The sequence below is a fragment of the Kogia breviceps genome, chromosome 6, assembly GCF_026419965.1.
Source record: "Kogia breviceps isolate mKogBre1 chromosome 6, mKogBre1 haplotype 1, whole genome shotgun sequence".
Lineage (NCBI taxonomy): Eukaryota > Metazoa > Chordata > Mammalia > Artiodactyla > Physeteridae > Kogia > Kogia breviceps.
The window spans coordinates 513,711-534,517 of NC_081315.1; the positions used below are offsets into that span (position 1 = coordinate 513,711).

General features: G+C 43.5%; 1 protein-coding gene across 2 annotated transcripts in view; it reads left to right on the plus strand.

The window, feature by feature from the left end:
• GUCY1B1 (guanylate cyclase 1 soluble subunit beta 1) overlaps positions 1-20,807 on the plus strand; it is a 49,598-nt gene that overhangs the window by 15,634 nt on the left and 13,157 nt on the right. For both annotated transcript variants that reach the window (XM_059066300.2, XM_067035402.1), the window contains 5 exons: positions 433-551; positions 14,784-14,981; positions 18,103-18,333; positions 19,598-19,714; positions 20,673-20,806. In XM_059066300.2, the coding sequence (XP_058922283.1) occupies positions 433-551; positions 14,784-14,981; positions 18,103-18,333; positions 19,598-19,714; positions 20,673-20,806 (799 nt within the window). The remainder of the gene's footprint in view (positions 1-432; positions 552-14,783; positions 14,982-18,102; positions 18,334-19,597; positions 19,715-20,672; position 20,807) is intronic.

Below are 20,807 nucleotides of genomic sequence, written 5' to 3' on the forward strand. Positions count from 1 at the left end.
GAAAAACACGGGGTCGTAGGGTTCATACTATGTGCAGCTGAGTTATTAAATATGCATATTTGTATAAAGAAAAATAATTTTACACCACAATATTATGTGCATTCTTAATGATTTTCAAGATCTTTCTGTATTTTTTGGAAAAAGTAAGTTATACCTTAAATATAAGTTTAAAAAAGCTCAGAATTTTGTCATGCAAGCTGAGAAACTGCTTTGCTTTAAGTACAGACGTACCCTGTTAACACGTCGACATGCCGTCCTCTCAGATGTCATTGTATTCTCCTGGCCAGGTGTTTTTCCTGTGATCTGTTCACTCTGCACAGAAACTGAGGATATTTAATATTTTTTATTACGCACTTGTCTTCACTCCTCCCACTAACAGTTTTCCACCTCTAATATATTTTCTTTCTGTTGCCTCTCAAATCTGTAAACTAGATCTCAACGCTGGAGAAATCCTCCAAATGTTTGGGAAGATGTTCTTCGTCTTTTGTCAAGAATCTGGTTATGACACAATCCTGCGTGTGCTGGGATCTAACGTCAGAGAATTTCTGCAGGTGAGGAGTTTGAGGTCCTGGAGCTAAAAGTTCTGAGTTTTTGATTTTCCAATGTAGTCTCTAGAATCCTTTTGTTCAGCCATCGGGATGAGTGTCTAGCTGCTGAAATGGAGTCATAGTGACATTTTTCCTAATTCACGTAAAAGAATAATTATTGGATGGTCTTGAATACATTTTAGCATTTTTCCTTCATAGTTTTTCTTTAATTTTTGGTACTGATGCTGAATACTCAAGTTGTAAAGTAGTGGTCTCTGAAAGACTCAACATGTTGTGGTCTGTGCAGCTGCCTTTTTAAAAATCGTTCTTTTTGCTTGTAGCTGTGGTTTTATGTATATAACATGGGCTTATTTTCTACTTGTAAGTCACTCCGAGTTTACACAGCGTAATTAAATAGTGTATCAGTATCTGTGATGTTCTCCCTGAGGCTCGCTGCTTCGGAGAAAGCGCCTGCCACCAAAACACATTTGAGAATCATTGCTCCCGGTTACATATTAGTTGATCTACTCTGGAGAGGAAAATAGGAAATCTTCGGAAGTCAGTCTCAGGTGAAGTCAAAGATAAATAATGTCGTCAAAGGCTTTTGTCTTCTTGTTAATATTACCTTATTTATTTTTTATTATACTAGCAAATGACACATTAGGTGGGAGACTATTTTGGGATTGACTGTCCTATTTTAAGCACAAGCATTTGTGAGACCCTCTTCTTGAAATGTGTTAACACTGAATGTTATGTGGCTGTTTGTGAAGGCTATTTCTAAACTGGCCGCTGAAAGCAGCCAGATCTTGCTGGAAATGATGTCAGTGCAGTACTGGCTGAACCGGAGCCCAGTTTGGGGGGAATGTAAACTACTTGCAATCCAGCTGCATTACTGATTTAACAGCCAAAATAAGAACTGTAGTGTTTAATCAAAATGTCGGTGGTTTACGTAGTGACATTTTTCTTATAAACTGAAAACAGCACTAAATCAAGGTGGACACTGGTTTGCGGGCCCCGCCGTGGATTTACGACACGACTGGTGTCCAAACAAGCTGCCACTTCCAAATGAAGTAGCTGCCAGGAGATATGTGTAAATTCATCTTTAGCAGGTTGTATTTAAGTGGATTACTTTACATGGATTAAAGTTTGAGATGTAGAAGTATTGGGGGATTTGGGGCTTTTGAATACATTTCCATTTTTAATACTCCTGGTGACTGCTGTCACCTCAGCTAAGTTTCAGTTTCAGTTACTCTCCCTTAATTTTAACATTGTCAATGGCCACATCTGGGTTAACAGATGGTTTGCTTTTTGTTTTTACCCTTTACTCATTGTGACCGACTGCTAGGCGTGTAGTGGGACAGCAGAGGATGGGCCGCTCCTGGAGGTTTCTCCTGTTCTGGAGCTGCCCTGCCCGGCAGGATGGTCTCCACGTGAACGCTCAGCCTGTGAAACGTGCTCTGGGTAAAACACACCCCAGGCTTCAAAAAGAATGCAAATAGCGCATACCTATTTTATGTTGATTACATGGTGAAGTGATAAAATTTTGGAAATACTGAGTTATATAAAAAGGTATCATTAATGTTAATTTCACTTGGCTCATTTTCCTTTTTTAAACATGGCTACTAGAAAGTTTAACATTACATGAAGACTAATATTTGTGACTTGCCTTCATGGCTGTTAATGCGTTTTATTTTCTCGGGGCAGCGTTATTTTAAATAGTCCTGAGTCTGTTTCCCTCAAAGTCAAGAGGCAGTTTTAGTTAATATACCTTTATTTTATTTTATTTTATTTTTGTGGTACGCGGGCCTCTCACCGCTGTGGCCCCTCCCATTGCGGAGCACAGGCTCCGGACGCGCAGGCTCAGCGGCCACGGCTCACGGGCCCAGCCGCTCTGCGGCACGTGGGATCCTCCCGGACCGGGGCGTGAACCCGCGTCCCCTGCATCGGCAGGCGGACTCTCAACCACTGCGCCACCAGGGAAGCCCTAATATACCTTTAAATTACACACGATTTTATTTTATTTTTTCTTTCGGTGCAAGTGTGAACAATGAGGAAACTGGAAAGTTAGAATACTGTAAAGTTTTCATCAGTATTGTCTATTTTTGATTGAATTGTTTTTTTCCTGGTTTTGAAACTAAATATCTTAATGGCAAATTGGCTACATTAACATACTGCTTTTCTTAAGAGTAGATACTTGTGTTATGAGTAGGCTAATTACAAACAAATTAAATGGACCGTTTTTCTGTAAAAGTAACTATGAAATAAAGCAACTGATTTTCTTAAATTGTTTTAAGATCCTAGCTCGCATTTAAAAATTGACATTTTTCATTACATAAAATAGTATAGACTTTAAAGAGTTAGATAAACTTGGCCTTATTCTAAGGATAGTTAAAAGATTTTTTTGTCTTTCACCACCTGACTTTAACCAATCACTAAATCCTTAGGCTCTATGTCGTAAGTACTGAATTTTCAGAATCCTACCACTTTTCTTCATTTCCCTACCCTTCCATGGGACAGTCTACCATTACATACAGGACGGATCGGTTTCCCCATCTCTCTGCATGACCCCTCCATCTCCTCTCATTCTGTAACTAGTGACTTTTCTGAAATGCAGATAAATCTCCTCCTATCAGGTACTTGCTTAAACCCTTCAGGGAGTCCCAATCGCTCATTGGAAACGTAAAAAGCAATTAAAATAATTGAAACTACTCACATCCCCGTCTATCTCTCCTCTTACTCTGCCCCAGCCCAGCCAAACAGGACTTCTTCCAGAACTGTGTTTTGTTTTGTTTTGTTTTGTTTTTTAAACTTGCTCTTGCCACCATCCTCGGAGCTTTTGCACCTGCTCTTTCCTTTGTCTGGAACACTGTTCCTGCTCCTTTTCACCTGGACCTGTCCTCTTCATCCTGCTGGTCCAATTACTTCTTCCAGGAAGGCTCCACTCCCCTCTCCTGGCTCTACCCTGTTTGAAAGGGAACTGACATTTCTCATGTTTTCACAGTACATCTATTTACTCACCCATAGGAGGTCTCACACCATAGATCATTTCCTGTTTGGGGCTGGAATGTAAATGCCATGAGGCCAGAGGTCATGTATAGTCTCTTAACGATGGTATCATCACAGACGTTATCTGGGAATGAAAGAACATTTTTAAAGATGAATATTTGATGTTTATACAAAAATAGGAAGCAAATACCCCAGTAGCTCAAGATTAATTCTTTTATTAAGAATAATAAAAACCCATTTTGAGTGAGGCTATATAACTTTGTTTAGAGGTTGGTTATAGATTGAAATATAGACGAGGAGACACACTCTGGACCAATTTCTTCTTCTTGCGGGCAGGCAAGTTACCGTTCATTTATTAACATACAAGCAACATTACTTGTATCTGTTGAAAGTTTTGAAACGTTTGTCCTAATATTTCCATCTGAGGCTGTCAGGCAACAAGCAAATAGCTACTGAGATTGTAACGCGGGCGGCCACTGGCCCTGCGTCACGCTGGGTGTTCCTCCGTCCACGCCCACCCTTCCTTGGGGGGGTGTCCCTCCCGGCCTCTCAGTGGGATACGTTATTAACAGTGACTCCCTATTAAATATACATATTTTTGCTTTTCTTGAAATAATTTTTAAGTTTTCTGAGTACCAGGCACAGCATATAACAGGCAATCAAAAAAGAGTCTTCAATGGTAGAATTAGTTAATTCTGAGTTCTACGTGTATACTTTTTATTTGGCCCAGCCTGTTTTATCCAGATAATACCTCTGTTCCTTTATACACATTTTATACTCAAGGAGATGCTGTATAGATAGTATCTGTAGCTTAGGTCCAGAAAAACATTTGTTTCTCTCCTGGATTTTGTCATTTCCTTTGATTAGTGAACTTAAAACAATTTAGCAATTTACCAGCTTGAATAATGGGCATTTCTCCTTTGAAAGGCTTTGCTGCCAATAGCAAATTCCTGGCTCTGCTTACGCACTCTCCCTTGCATTTTCAAAGTCATTTTAAGAATTTTTACATCATGCCTGTTTATAGTCTACCTCAAGACTTTCACGAAAAGAGCTACACATCTTAAATGGATAATGTAATAAAATATAGGTTTTAGAGGAAACTTTTTAGAAACATTATTCTTCCAAAGACATTACACAATTTGGAATTGATTTTTGTTAAATGTCCTATGAAACCATCAGTCTGTGGACTATTGATAAAAGTAGATAGTCCTTGCAATTAATTATTATCCTTTTGCTGATTTAGTAACCGAAGACATGATTTATCAAAAAGAGTTAAACAAGGGACTTCCCTGGCGGTCCAGTGGTTAAGACACTGTGCTCCCAATGCAGGGGGTACGGGTTTGATCCCTGGTCAGGGAACTAAGATCCCACGTGTGGTGTGGCCAATAAAATAAAATAATAAGTAGAGAAGAAAAAAAAGAGATAAGAACAGGAAGACATTTTGATTTAGATTTTTGGATTTTACACACTTTATCTCGATTTATTGTCTTAAAGGTAAGACTATATTTCAGCAAGAATTTTTTCTGTATTCTGCCACTTTCTTATTCTTAACTTAGGAATAAAGTGTGGTTTCATGCTGCTGCTGTAGTAAGTTTCTATCTGAAGCTTCTAGTTTATTGATGAAACGGATGCAGAGAACAGATAGGATTTGAAAGCTCCATAAAACATACAGCTGGTAAGGAACGTCCAGTCTGATGGCTTTCCCAGCCGAGTCCACACTCCCTGATGCCCTGTTGCATTGCTGCAGAGTGTGTTTTCCCCACATCGCCACACTAATGTCTCCCATCTCACACACTCCGCTGCAGTGTGACTGTGCCTCTCCCCATGAAAGGGTGGGGTCCCCTGCCCATGGATCTGGGTTGGTTTTAGTGATTATTTGGCCAGTAGAATATGGCAGAAGTAACATTCTGCTACTTCCTAGGCAAGTTCATAAGATCTCCTGAAGTTCCCATATGCGTACCTGGGAGCATTTGCTCTTGGGAAGTTCCCTGTAGGAACCCAGCCCGTGACAGGAGATGCCCAAGTCACAGGAGGGCCTGTGCAGGCCTGCGGACGGCGCTGCTGGCTGTGCTCTCAGCTGTTAGGATGAGTGCGTTGCGGCCTCTGTCACACTCCAACCCGAGGACTTCCCACCTGAGTCCAGACAGCCCACAAAACCATGAGAAACAATATTAGCGTGTTAAGCCCATAAGTTTGGGGTGCTTTGATATGCAGCGGCGGATAATTGGAACAGCACTCTGTGTGTTGTTTTTCCTTTTATGTTTTGTGTCTGTGTTAGTGTGTGTGTGTACGTGTATTGACGGACAGATGAGTAGAGCTTTGACTTGTCCGTGTTTGAAGAGGTAAGATGGTATACGGCCTCTGGGTTTGGAACCCAAGTCAGTCCGCAGCAGGGCTACTGATTCATTTTCAGTGGTGTCTTGTTATTTTTTATGTTATATATTTTTTACTTCTCCAATAATTTTACAGAGGTAAAATGAAACCTAAATGAGCATGGAAAGCTGACTATTGAAAAATAAAGGAGCAATTTGCAATCTTAGAGACCAGTCAGGATTTAAATTATGAGCCTGCTTAAATACGCATAGGAATCCCAGTGGAATAAGCAAACAGATATTCCATCATCGTTTGCTGGAAACAGTGGCTTCTTCCACTACTTTGGGTTTGGTGGCATTTTCACTTACTTTCCCAGTTCATAGACCTGAGAGTCTTCTGCCAGGGCCTTTGTTCAGCCTGCATCGGTATTTTCTTCAATCCGTGTCGGCTCCAGGGTTTGTCTTCCAGAAAACTACACTGTAGTTTGGCCAGCCCGCCAGGAGCAAACTCGGGTTGATGGCTGATCTGAAAGTCTTAAATGTTTGTGCAAAGTGTTATTTCAGGAAATAGGATTTTTCCTGAACAGCTGTGAAATTCTAATATTTCCCTAAATTATTTATAATGTTTCTTAGAAAAAAATGCACCATTCATTTTATGTTTAACTTTTGAATTTCAAAAAGAGCTTTTCTCAGAATCCCAAACACCGATTTCTATAACCTGTGTCTACCTGAAAAAAAAAAGCACAATGTAAGAGCCATGGGTTGAGTTGATTCGGTGTCTTGCTGAGGACTGTAGCCAGGGATACAGCCTCTCGGGTGACTCTGAGAAACCGTGGCACAGAAGAAAGGGGCAGGTCAGTGCGTATGTGGTGTTGGTGACCGGGTATGTGCGGTCAGGTGCACATCTCGGTACCAGGCGTCTGCTGGCCACCAGGAGCAGGGATCTTAGTTAATGGCTTTAGTGCTTTTCTGAGTGGTGGAAGATGCAAGAATCTAGGTTCATCAGAATTTCCTAACTACGTGAGGGCCTGTTCTAACATATTTTTCATCTCTGATCTTCACCCTGAATCTCTTTCCTGGGTGTATCGAAGGTCAGCGACTGCAGGGGCTCAATGACTAACTTCTTGTAGAGCCAGTTGAGGAGTGACACCCCTTAGTTGGCATCTGCAATTTTAAAGGTGACACGCCACAACTCTTGAAGGAAGATAATACTTTAGACTTTCAAGAACTTTTTCTTTGAATAACTCAAATATATTTTCACAGTTTTACAAAATATCAATTGTCAGAAGTCATATATGAATGAGATTTTTTAAACATGAATTTAAAGGCAGTATAATAAGTGAAATAGCTTACACAGGTAATTCTATGACTCTTTGCCTTTTTAAAAAAATTAAATTTTCTCTTGAGAGGATGTTAACTGTAAGTAGTTTTAAAAATATCACCATTTAAATATTCCTAGTGACTCTGGTACAATTTCTTTTTAAATAAGGCCTTACATTATTTCTTTTAAAAAAGATTCCCTGTTGCTTTTCGGTTGGAAGGCTATTTCTCAAGGAGCAGCTTTACGTAGAAAAGGCACAAAGCATCATTAACCACTGGCCCTTACTTGCTATGAGGTGAAGCTACTCACCCCCGGACTTGGTGCTTCCCGTTATGTGGGGGGGACTTTTCCACTTTATCTGCGTCTTGCTTGTTTCAGTTTTTCAACTTCAAATTCTAACATAACATCTTTCTTCTAAAACTTAAAATGCTTTTCAAATTGCATGACTCTCACAAGTAAATACTGATGTTGGTCTTGCTTTTCAGAAGTGTGAGGAATAGAAAGAAAGGAAATGCTGTCCCTCATCCTCTGTCCTTAAAAGAAGGGAGCTTTGCAATGACTGATTTTTAAGATTTTTTTCCAGCTCTAGACTGCAGTAATGCTCTCAAGTAACACAGACAACTCCCTTCTCCCCATCCCCTAGAAAAAGGATTCTTGAACACTGAAAAATCTCTCTCTCTCAACACTTGCAAGGCAGGGTCTTACTACACCCATTTACGTGCATCGTTTAGTAATTTTTAATTAGATGCCCTGGAAACAGGGGAATGAGGTAGTTAATTCCCAGAAACTTTGCCTCTGTAAGTATGTACAAGCTTATCTGTGCCATGCATATTACAGAGAGAAATTTTGCATTTATTTTGAAGCATTCCAAGATCTTTAAAAATATGGAACTTCAAAGTAATATTTCTCAAAGGATTAATAAATTCTCTTTTGGTCCTAAATCTGTGGGGTGTACTAAATCCCAGGACGCCAGCACTAGTTTTTTCTTCTGTAAATGATAAAGGCTGGAGGACTTACAAGTAGCAGAATTCCTGAGGGACAGTACATTCAACCTTGCTTGTAGAAGAAGCAGTAAAATGATACCAGAACATTCAGAGAAATGAAATGAAAACCTCAGACCAACCTTTTGGCATCGTGAGGCAAAATAGATGAATGAACCTGCTCTCTGTTCCTTTCCTGTTTCCTAGTGTCATAAAACTAAGGAGAATGACGTGAAAGCATATTTGAGGTTTGCTTTACTGTTTCCTGGGAATTTACTTGTGCTGAAATACATGCGTTTACATTTTTTTCTTTCTCTTATTTGTGTACTTCTTTGTAACTAGCCATTCAGCTCCTTTCTTTGTATAGCCACCTCCACAGGTATATTTAGAAATAAAACAATACCAGTTTTAACTGAAACTCTTGTTCCCCAAAATACATTGATACAACCACGTGGTCGAATAATTAGCTTTGTGTAGATGGTGTTGTCAAATGTAGACAGACAAGGTTTTTCTCTTGGCTATTTTGAGTATCTTTGTTGTGGCCTTTGAGGTTCCTGCAAACAGTTATAGTCTGTGAAGAAAGTATATTTTTAGCAGTACAGACGTACTCAGTTGAAAATAATGTAATATATAATCATGAGTTCCATTTCTCATAATAGACAGGCAATGGTAATCACTTCAATTTTGAGAGCGTAAGACCCAGTAAGGGAAGCTGTAACTAAAGAAGTCCCAGGAGTACTTTTTATGGTTAGGTACTACCTAAAGAAAATCAATATTACATTAAGTGCTGTTAAATCTTTTATGCTCCAGGAAAGCACTTTAGTTGTCTAATTAATAGCAAACGCGACAAAACCGTCAATCCCTGGAGAGTTGGTTACCTCAGAGACTTAAAAGATTGACATGACCTCGTGTGTCTTGATTTCCCACTTGCTTTGAACTGATAAATTTAAGCAACATTTTATTATTTAGTATTAACAATACCTTTAAGGCAAATAGTACATTAAAATGGCGTTATTTAATTAAATTATTTAAATTAAACTGTCCCCCACATTTAGGGAGCAGAGCCCGTCCCTTTGTGACTCCTGGCGCATCTCTCGCTTTCTTTAACCTCAGTGGTGCAGAGAAGGTGAATGGTTGCCATGGGTACCGCTTCCTGCCGCCTGCTTCCCTGCATGTAGAGATGTGCTCATATAACGTGACACAAGATGAAAACAGATGAGTGGGAAAGTAATCCAGGCGTACTGTATGTGAACGTTTTATAGAAGAGAAATAGAAAAAAAAATAAACGACATATTTCAAGTTACCGTTTGACTCATTTTAAAATTTTTTCTTTTTTTTTTTTTTTTTGTGGTATGCGGGCCTCTCACTGTTGTGGCCTCTCCCGTTGCGGAGCACAGGCTCCGGACGCGCAGGCGCAGCGGCCACGGCTCACGGGCCCAGCCGCTCCGCGGCACGTGGGATCCTCCCGGACCGGGGCACGAACCCGCGTCCCCTGCATCGGCAGGCGGACTCTCAACCACTGCGCCACCAGGGAAGCCCTAAAATTTTTTCATGCAAAGGAGCCGCAACACAGTACCCGGGCCTGACTACATGAGAAAACTATTTTAGGAACGAGAACAGCGATTTGAGCAGCAACAGGCTGGATTTCGACTTTGCGGGAAACACGTAGAAAACTCTCTCGATGGTCTTTTTTCTCACCAGAGTTTCTGTGACCGCATTTTTGCAGCATCAGCAGCCGTGTAAGGGATGTGGCAGGGTTAAGAGCAGCGGTCTTCACGTCTCCCTGCCCAGGAAGGCGTTCCCGGGGGAAGACCTCGTCATCGGAAACCCCGCCGTGTTACTTAGCCAGTGAAGCCGTCCGAGGCCTTCAGCTGCTCGAGGTTTCTGTAAACCGTCCGTCCTCGGCATCGGCCGTGCTGGGTTTCTTTTCCCTGGCAACAGCAGCCTGTGGAGCAGTCAGGACCGCTTGGTATTTGAGTTGAGAACTGGCCTGACTTGATTATAACAGGGGGAACTGGGGGGCAGAAAACCAAATTTTAGCCCTAGGCCTGAAGGCACTTCAGGAAGTAGCCAGATTCACCAGCTGAGGGGACTCGAGCCATTTATCCCCATCAGAATGTCAGCCTTCACGGCCTCAGCGCTTTCCTTCACTCTGCGTCTCTGGACCCCGTCCTTTAGTCTGGCCCTGACCCTTGTAGGCACCCAAAGCCACTCTGCACGTTGGTTTGTGATCTAAACCATGACCTGCTTACAGTCAGGGTCCGTGTGGTGCAGATCTGGGCCGGCCCTGCCCGCTGCCCCCGGCCGCGCCACACAAGCTGCGTGACGCACAGCGCACGTGCTTTAGGCGCTGCACAGACAGTGTACGGAGGAGCGTATGGCGCCACGGGGCCGCACGTGCCCTCACGGAGCTGCACGTGCCCTCACGGAGCTGCACGTGCCCTCACGGGGCCGCACGTGCCCTCACGGGACCGCACGTGCTTTATACGCTGCACAGACAGTGTACGGATGAGCGTATGGCGCCACGGGGCCGCACGTGCCCGCACGGAGCTGCACGTGCCCGCACGGGGCCGCACGTGCCCGCACGGGGCCGCACGTGCCCTCACGGGGCCGCACGTGCTTTATGCGCTGCACAGACAGTGTACGGAGGAGCGTATGGCGCCACGGGGCCGCACGTGCCCTCACGGAGCCGCACGTGCCCGCACGGAGCCGCACGTGCCCTCACGGGGCCGCACGTGCCCTCACGGGGCCACACGTGCTTTATACGCTGCACAGTGTACGGATGAGCGTATGGTGCCACGGGGCCGCACGTGCCCTCACGGAGCCGCACGTGCTTTATACGCTGCACAGTGTACGGATGAGCGTATGGCGCCACGGGGCCGCACGTGCCCTCACGGGGCCACACGTGCTTTATACGCTGCACAGACAGTGTACAGATGAGCGTATGGCTCCACGGGGTCACACGTGCCCTCACGGGGCCGCACGTGCTTTATACGCTGCACAGACAGTGTACGGATGAGCGTATGGAGCCACGGGGCCGCACGTGCCCGCACGGAGCCGCCTCCCACCATACTCGCTCCACGTCCTAACTGACGTCTTACTGGATCCTTGTTTCCCTACACTGGCCTCTCTGAGACATTGGAACGAGAACCGTCCTTCCGTTTGGGCCCCTCTCCACACCTCCTTTTCAGATGTGCTCCTGGAGGCCCAGGGCCTCCTGAGACCGTTTTGCTTTTCCCATTCTCTTTAGCAGTCATCACCAGTTATTGACAGGTTCCTATTTGGTGAATTGGCTGTTTTATTGCTACCATGACAAATGCCCACGACCATACGTGCTTAAAACAACACGCATTATTATGCTGCACTTGCGTAGGTTGGGAGGCCACGGGGTCTCCCCGGACCACGGTAAGGGGGCCAGCAGGGCTGCGGACGGGGATGGGGGATGGGCAAGGTTTCCTCGCTCGCTCGTGCGTGTGGAGGCAGAATTCAGCCCCCGTGGCCAGACGTGGGGCTGTGGACCAGTGTCCTTAGCGGCTGGCGGGGGAAGGCCCGCTAAGGCCCCAGGCTCTCCCCAGGCCTGGCACGGCGTCCTGTTCCTCAGACCCTGTTTCCTCCTCGGTTCCCACATCCCTCCCTGCAGCCAGGAAAGGTTCTTGGCACCTAAGGACTCAGTCGCTCATGGGATTAGGCTGGGTCCTAACCGTAATCTTCCAAGCAAGGCTCATAACCTTAATGCCATTTGCAGGATCTCTTTGGCCACGTGAGGGAACACATGCAAAGGGACTGGGTCTGGAATCCTGGGGACCCCATTATTTCACCTACTACATCTGGGTGGGCTCAGGCTTGATATGTATCATTTTAGTTATTTCCATTTTATCAGAAGAAATCAAGCCTTAGAAAGGTTGGGTAGGTTGGCTGCATTATCATGAAATGACAGTGTCATGGTTTAAATCCAAGTTTGCTTGATGATTATTTACTTATTTTTAAAATGGTTGAATTTTTTTTCTTTCTTTTTTTTTTTTGGCCACACCATTCAGCTTGCGGGATCTTAGTTCCCCAACCAGGGATCTAACCTGGGCCCTCGACAGTGAAAGCATGGAGTTCTAACCACTGGACCACCAGTGAATTCCCAAAGTCGGCTTGATTTTTTTTTTTAATAATAATAAGTGATTAATTTTATATTTGTTTTTTTTTAAAACATCTTTATTGGAATATAATTGCTTTACAATGGCGTGTTACTTTCTGCTGTATAACAAAGTGAACCAGCTATACGTATACATATCTCCCCATATCCCCTCCCTCTTGCGTCTCCCTCCCACCCTCCCTATCCCACCCCTCTAGGTGGTCACAGAGCACCGAGCTGATCTCCCTGTGCTATGCGGCAGCTTCCGACTAGCTAGCTATTTTACATTTGGTAGTGTGTATATGTCCATGTCACTCTCTCACTTGGTCCCAGCTTACCCTTACCCCTCCCAGTGTCCTCAAGTCTGTTCTCTACATCTCTGTCTTTATTCCTTCTAAAGACACCTTGCTCTTAATTCCTATACCATGCTATGCTATGTGTGTGTGCTACTATATTTGTGCAACACACACACACACAACATGTGTTATGAATTAAGTGTTGGAAAGCCATGTTGCACCCAGTCAGTAGTATAGTTTGCACCATTTCTTCTGGTGATCTTTAAACAAATCTTTTTTTTTTTTTTTTTTTTAATATTAGAGAGTAATACAAGAAAGTGGCGAATTTGGTAAGTTCTAAATTAATCACAAGGCTATCAGAACAGAAAATATTTATTTGCAAATTTATTAGTTTTCCAAGACTTCAGTTCCAAAAGGTTCAATTTCACAGGTTAGCTATGAGGCTGTACCTTGCTTGGAGACTATAAATGAACATGAAGAAATTATACTGATTTAATTTCCAAAATGATTTTAATTACTAAAATACTATTTCACAAAGAGTATGCTTATATTTTCAGATGCTTATAACTCTGATGTCGTTTCTGAACTAATAGTCACGTTTTAGGATTGTAGTGGAAACAAAGTGTAATATGTGGTCACTTTGGGCATTCCATGCTGGTTATCATAACATAAATATACAACTGCCCCAAACTCTTGTAAATATGCATGCCTTTGTCTTCGCTCATAACTGTGTTTCTTTTTTCTGCTTCAGGCATCCGTTTTACACCCCCTTGTTTGTTTACCTTCCTTAAAATGTTTCCACTGTTAACAGTCACAAATGTTTTTCCTTTTTAAAAATTTGTGGAAATATAGTTGATTTACAATGCTGTGTTAATTTCTGCTGTACAGCAAAGTGATTCAGTTGTCCATATATATACACATTCTTTTTCAGATTCTCTTTTGTAATGCAAAGGTTTATTATTTAGTTATTTATTTTTTTAAATTTTATTTATTTTTGGCTGCATCAGGCCTTTGTTGCCGCGCGTGGGCTTTCTCTAGTTGCGGCGAGCGGGGGCTGCTCTTCATTGTGGTGCGCGGGCTTCTCATTGCGGTGGCTTCTCTTGTTGCGGAGCCCGGGCTCTAGGCACGCGGGCTTCAGTAGTTGTGGCATGTGGGCCTAGTTGCTCTGCGGCATGTGGGATCCTCCCGGACCAGGGCTCTAACCCGTGTTCCCCGCGGTGGCAGGTGGATTCTTAGCCACTGCGTCATGAGGGAAATCCTCATACTCTTCTCCACTGTGGTGTATCACAGGATACTGTGCTGTACAGTAGGACCTTGTTGTTTATCTGTCCTATACACACTAGTTTGCATCTGCTGACCCCAAACTCCCAGTACGTTCCCCCCCGCCCCACCGTGGCAGCCAGTCTGTTCTTTCTGTCTGTAAGCCTGTTTCTCTTTCGTAGATATGTTCTTTTTTTTAAAATTTATTTATTTATTTATTTATGGCTGCGTTGGGTCTTCGTTTCTGTGTGAGGGCTTTCTCTAGTTGTGGCAAGCGGGGGCCACTCTTCATCGCGGTGCGCGGGCCTCTCAGTATCGCGGCCTCTCTTGTCGCAGAGCACAGGCGCCAGACGCGCAGGCTCAGTAGTTGTGGCTCACGGGCCCAGTTGCTCCGTGGCATGTGGGATCTTCCCAGCCCAGGGCTCGAACCCGTGTCCCCTGTATTGGCAGGCAGATTCTTAACCACTGTGCCACCAGGGAAGCCCCGTAGATATGTTCTTTTGTGTCATATTTTAAATTCCACATATAAATGATGTCATATGGTATTTGTCTTTGATGTACTTCACTTTGTATGATCATCTCTCGGTCCATCCATGTTGCTGCAAATGGCATGATTTCATGCTTTTTTACGTCTGAGTAATAGTCCATTTTATATATATATATATATATATATATATATATAGCGAATATATCTATATATGTGCGTGTGTATGTACCACCTCATCTTTTTCCATTCACACAGACGTTCTTCTTAATTCCATCACCTTGGTTTCAAGTTCTCCGCGGTTCTTGCCTTACCGACGTCCGGATGCAGCAGGGAGGGATGTGCCCTGTGCGTGTTCGCCAGGCCAGCGGGCCCCTGAGCTCAGACCTGAGTCTGCTTCCTCGGCCTCCCCTCCCGAGGGCAGCTGCCGCGTGGGAGCAGGACTTATGCATCGCTCTCTCCTCTCGCCTGCAGAACCTCGATGCCCTGCACGACCACCTCGCCACCATCTACCCGGGTATGCGGGCGCCTTCCTTCAGGTGCACCGACGCGGAGAAGGGCAAAGGGCTCATCCTGCACTACTACTCAGAGAGAGAAGGCCTGCAGGACATCGTCATCGGGATCATTAAGACGGTGGCTCAGCAGATACACGACACTGAGATAGACATGAAGGTAACGGTGGGTAACCGGGGCTCTTCCGGGCACAGATGGCGTGGGGGGTGTGGAACGGCGCGCTGAGTGTGCCCCTGCTCGGCGCTGCTGGTGGCGCTCAGCGGAGGTGGGTCCCAGCCGTAACAGTGGCAACGCGGGCGGGCTTCTGCGTTTGGCTCGGAATGCAGATACAGGGTACTTTTTCCTCGTGGGAACAGATTTTTGTTTCTAATTATATCTATTGCTCAAGGCAACGGGAAATTTAATTTGCATTTCCTGTGAGCTCACACGAGCTGGGAAGCAGGAGGATCTGTGTCTGGCTGAGCTGTGGCCTTCAGAATACAAAAAAACCCTGTCACATGGACACATGCTAAAATAATATGAAGTCAAGTATTATTTTACTGGGGTTTGTCCCTGAAATGTGGTTCGAATATTTCATTTTTGTGGGCTAAAACTTTTGCTTTTTTAAAAAAAATGAGATCACTTGGTAAAAGAAGCTGGTCTCAGACTTTGGCTGTTGATAATTCACACTGTCAGTTTTGAATGATAATTTCAAGGTATTGATACTGTGGCTGTGCAGTAAAGGGGGCCATCGTTTCTCCTTATTTCTCATCCGGCGGAGTCACTCCCGGGGAGCTGTGTTCTGTGCGCTCGGCGCATTCAGCCCCAGGAGACATTCTCCAGTGGCCCTGGGTTTGAGAAAAGTGGGCAGAGGGTACCCTATTTCAGTTTTCTTTCTTTATGGAAAATCTAATAGGCAGTAAGCTTTCTTAGATCTATAGTTACATTCTAACATGTGTGGGAAGCCCAAACTTTAAGTACAGTATTACACAAGTAGAAATTGTAACGTTTAAATTGATGAATTTAGAAAAGTATGCCGTATAGTTAATCTAGTAACGTCACATTAGATTTCACAGGTGTTTTTTCTTTCAAGAGTTGGTGTCATTTTTCACGTGATTCCCAGGTGCATCCTTAGTGTTTCGACAACTAGAAAGTGGGAGTATGGGTAACGTAACATTATCAAAGCCAGAGACATTTAAAAATTAAAAACGTGGGTCAAGGATTGAAATTCACCCGTGATTAGGAATCTCTCTGGAATTCAATTAAAATTGTATATGCCTTTCATTTCCAACTTTGGATCCTGTCACCGAACTAACACTTCACTTGTAGTACGTGAGCCTGTATCGAGGGGGTTGTAAACACTGGGTCTGCTCTGGGTTTGTTCGTTAGGTAGCCAAGCTGAGCAAGAAGAAAGGGCATGGCAACTGTAGGAGAGCCACATAAACTGGGGCACCCTCGGAAACTGCAGTTGCCATGGTCGTTAGAGCCTTTGGTATGGGAGGTTGACGGCAGTAGCACTGTATAATTATGGGGTTCCCTTTATACATGCCACTTATACAATGTGGGTTGTCTTGTGACCTTCATTTATTCAAGTATTCCAATATAGGTGTCTGAAATAGTTGCATTTGGTAATTATATTTGGTATATTTAATGTTTTTCAAAGGCACTGTTTTAATTTCCTGAGGTATTCTTATGTTGAATCCCTAAGTTTAATAGGTCCAGAGCTACCAGACAATTTAACTACTTCAGGAATATTAGACCATGTCACGAAGGTGATATACAAAGGAGAGGGTAAAAATATGATCAGAAAAACTGTTCATTTCGCTGATTTAACCAAAGGAAAAGGGTATAATGGAGGAATTCATGAGTAAATTTAGGTTGTGTATAATTCAGTTCCTCTAGCTGAAATGGAACACAGCAGAACATCAGAATTTTAAGATTGCTTTGTTTTATTTATGAGACTTCAGGGAAATCAGTCTTCACGGGGCAGAATTTTCCAATCATAAATAAGAATACTAATCTTTCAGCAGTGTAGTAGATTAGTGTGACAGTTTTCGTAGTAATATCCTGATTTCACCATGAAACTACATTTGGGAAAACATATACAATAGCGTCCATATTAATTGAGATTTGTTCTTAAGTGTCAGAGTTTGCTGCAGTGGACTAAGGAAAAAAGTGAAAAAGAGCAATGTTTTGCCTTCATTTAGCTGCAACTGAAGAAATACTCATTCAACTATTTCCCATTTAGATCTGGCCACAATTTGAGATACGGTTTTTTCCCTTTATAAGAGGATGTGTTGGTTGCAGTTTCTTAAACTCGAAAGGAAAAATCTTTTTTAAAGCTTAATCATTTATTTGCCTGTGAATAATATTTAGAAATGTAGTTATTCTTTAAATTAGAGAGCTTCGCTCATGATCATGACTACTCCCGTAGAATGAAGTCCTAGATTTGGAATTAAATCAGAAAAGGTAATGTGGGGAGGGGGGATTTTTATGCACTTTGTCGATCTATTCTTCAGAAAGATTAGTCAAAGTACCCGCATTAGCGGCATGTGAAATGACTCTTCTTCTGTATCCTGCCGCATTTGGTACTGTAATTTTATATACTTGCTAACTGATGGATAAAAAAATGACATGGCATATGTATATATATATTTGTTTGTTTTGTTTGTTTGTTTTTTGCGATATGCGGGCCTCTCACTGTTGCGGCCTCTCCCGTTGCGGAGCACAGGCTCCGGACGCGCAGGCTCAGCGGCCACGGCTCACGGGCCCAGCCGCCCCGCGGCACGTGGGATCTTCCCGGACCGGGGCTCGAACCCGCGTCCCCCGCATCGGCAGGCGGACTCTCAACCACTGCGCCACCAGGGAAGCCCACATATATTTTAAAATATGTATTTCTGTCATTTCATTTCCCTGTTTGTGCATGTCATTTTTGATCATATTAAACATACCACTCTGTATGATGTGTAGGGCGTCTGCTGTACGTGTGCCTGGCTGAGGGGTGCTGAGCCCACCAGGACAAGGGAGTGCTTTCCCCAAAATTCTACCAAAGAGGCTGCATGGACCACTAGGGGACTCATACCAGATTTGCTATCTTTCTGTGAATTTACTTATTCAGTCTTCAAATTTCATAAATCAATGTCCAGAAATAGTTTTCTGTATTAGGCGTGTATAGTGTTTGCATATATTAAAATTTTAAAATTAACCTGCTAAATGCAGTTCTCATCACCAGTTTCTTGGGTATTTAGGTTATTGTAACTAAATGCAGACAGTTAAGACCATTTCCCCTTTTGGCATCCAGGTTATTCAGCAAAGAAACGAAGAATGTGATCATACTCAATTTTTGATTGAAGAAAAAGAGTCAAAAGAAGAGGATTTTTATGAAGATCTTGACAGATTTGAAGAAAATGGTACCCAGGAATCACGCATCAGCCCATATACCTTCTGCAAAGCTTTTCCCTTTCACATCATATTCAACCGGGATCTCGTGGTCACTCAGTGTGGCAATGCCATCTACAGAGTCCTTCCCCAGGTAAAAGCACATCACATTCCCTTGGGGCCTGAGACAGGAGGCCACAAAGACACTGTTGTTACGGGTGACCATTCATACCTTTAACCCTTTGCTTATATATCAGGTAACGTACTGTACGTCACAGAAGTTCTGTAGCTGTAAACTAAGTATGTTTGAGCATACTGCAGCTTTGCCTAGGACAGCCACTTATTTTTGTCTGTTTTAATCACAAGTGCAGTGGGAGAGTTCTGTGGGAATAGTGGACTTGTTTTAATGAGGAAATGAGTAACTTTCCAGTAACCATCAGTTTTCACTTAATTTATCTAACATGGAGCAAATAGTCACCGACTATCTACTGTCTGAAAATAACTTTCAAGATCAACCACTGACATTTGCAGGGAAAAGAAAGGAATTTAAAATACACCAAAGAGGAACGCGATAGAGGCCACCGTGGGGTTTAGTAGAAAAAGCAGCAAAGGACAGCAGTTGGGTGATGCCAGGAACGTACGTCTGACTTGTATTATTATTGTTGTTATTATATTATCTTCTTCTTATTCAGACCCAATGTCAAGTCCTCTCTTCCTACTTTTTCTTTTCTCTCCTTTTCTGAATTTTGGAATTGCACATGACATGTGTCTAGAGATACTCTTTGCTTGTAATTAAGGACACTGAATTCAGGATGAACTCGCATGGGATCTGCCATGAACCCGTAAATCTGGAAGCAGAACGGCGTGTGGACTGGGCTGTTATGCTGGCTCTGCCCACCCCCATCGATGACCTTGACTGTGTCATGTCCCTCTTGGCCTGCTTTCCCCTTGTTATGCTGTGAGGCTGGAGGGTGGATGAAGATCACTTAGTGCTAAGCAGTCACTCACTTTCCCTTTTATTGTTAATTGGCCGTCTCCTGATAAACTATGAGTGTCGTGGGTGGTTTTGCTATTTAAATTTCATTTTAAGCCGTGGACATCTAACACCTCATGCTATAATTTAAAAGCTAAGTTCCATTCTTTTTTCTTCAAAAATTCTTCTCTTGTTTAGGTTAGCTTATATTTGAATGTTAGTCCCCTGATTCCATATTAGGTTTCATGTTCAGGCAACTACTGGATGTTCATTTAGTTGCCAAGCTGCTTAGATGATGATGTGAGTCCACAGTTGAGGTCACTTTCCTACAAAATAATTACGATTTTCTGTGTTTAAGTGCTGTTGAGCTGGTCTGATCTAGTAACTACTATCAAATCATAAGAATTATTGACTAAGTATCCTTTTCTTTTCATCTGCATTTTAGCTCCAGCCTGGGACCTGCAGCCTCCTGTCTGTCTTCTCCCTGGTCCGTCCTCATATCGACATCAGTTTCCATGGGATCCTCTCACACATCAATACGGTCTTCGTATTGAGAAGCAAGGTAATTGAGATATTATTTCAGTAAATGTGAGGAAGTAAGGTCTGTTACAGATTAGAAGTGTTCCACAGGGATAATTAGCTGCAAAAACATTCTGTGAGCTGCAGAAGGTGTAGAGAGAGAAAAACCAGAGCCCGAAGGGAGTCCTATTTCAGAGGCAGCGGTGCTGATCTGGGGGTTGCCTGTATGGCATTGGGACCCTCTCCTCTGGTTAGAATAAACTCACGGGAGTTTGGAGAAAGCCTTGCCCACGCCGCCCGGGTGCACACAGTGAAACCAACACCTTTTACTCAATATACAGCTACAGACTCCTATTTTAGAAATCTGGGGAACTAATAAAGATTGTTTAAACTTCACCCAAAGCCACTGGTTTGTTGTTCCCTAAATTGTCTGTTATTCTTCAGGCCATTTTTTGTGGGGAAATAGAAGTGATAACATTTTCATTCAGATGATAGTTTAGGTGGTACCCAGATCTCGTAGTTTCTGTTCTTGGGGCTGATGTAGCCAAAGTGTTCCAGAGGACAAAGCTCATCCTCCTTTCCGCCCTCCACCTACAAAGGTCTTCCCCGCACCTACTTCCTGTATTTGGAACCAGCTGCTCTGTGCATGTAGGGGTGGGCGTGGGGGCACTGGGTCTGCTCTTTGCTAGAGCCTGGGATTACGTGCTGTGGCCATGGTGGAAAATCAGAAATAAGACTCACTGAAGCTTTCCGTAAAGATGTGAAAGTAGCACAGCTTCTGTCTTTCTGGGTTCAAAGGAAACGGTCAGTTGGCTTTTCTGCAGTGATGTAAGACTGTCTGCTTGTTACCTGGCAGACTCTGGTGAAATGCCTCTCCTGTTCTACGTGGGCCGATGTTCTCCCTTACGGTTTGGTGGGAATGAGGTCTCTGTGTCCTTCTCGGCTGAGTCGTTAGGTAGAGACAAAGGCATGAGTGGACGGTTGTGTCTTGCCTTTTCCAGGAAGGGTTGTTGGATGTAGAGAAATCAGAGTGTGAGGATGAACTGACGGGCACTGAGATCAGCTGCTTACGGCTCAAGGGCCAGATGATCTACTTACCTGAAGCAGACAGCATACTTTTCCTGTGCTCACCAAGG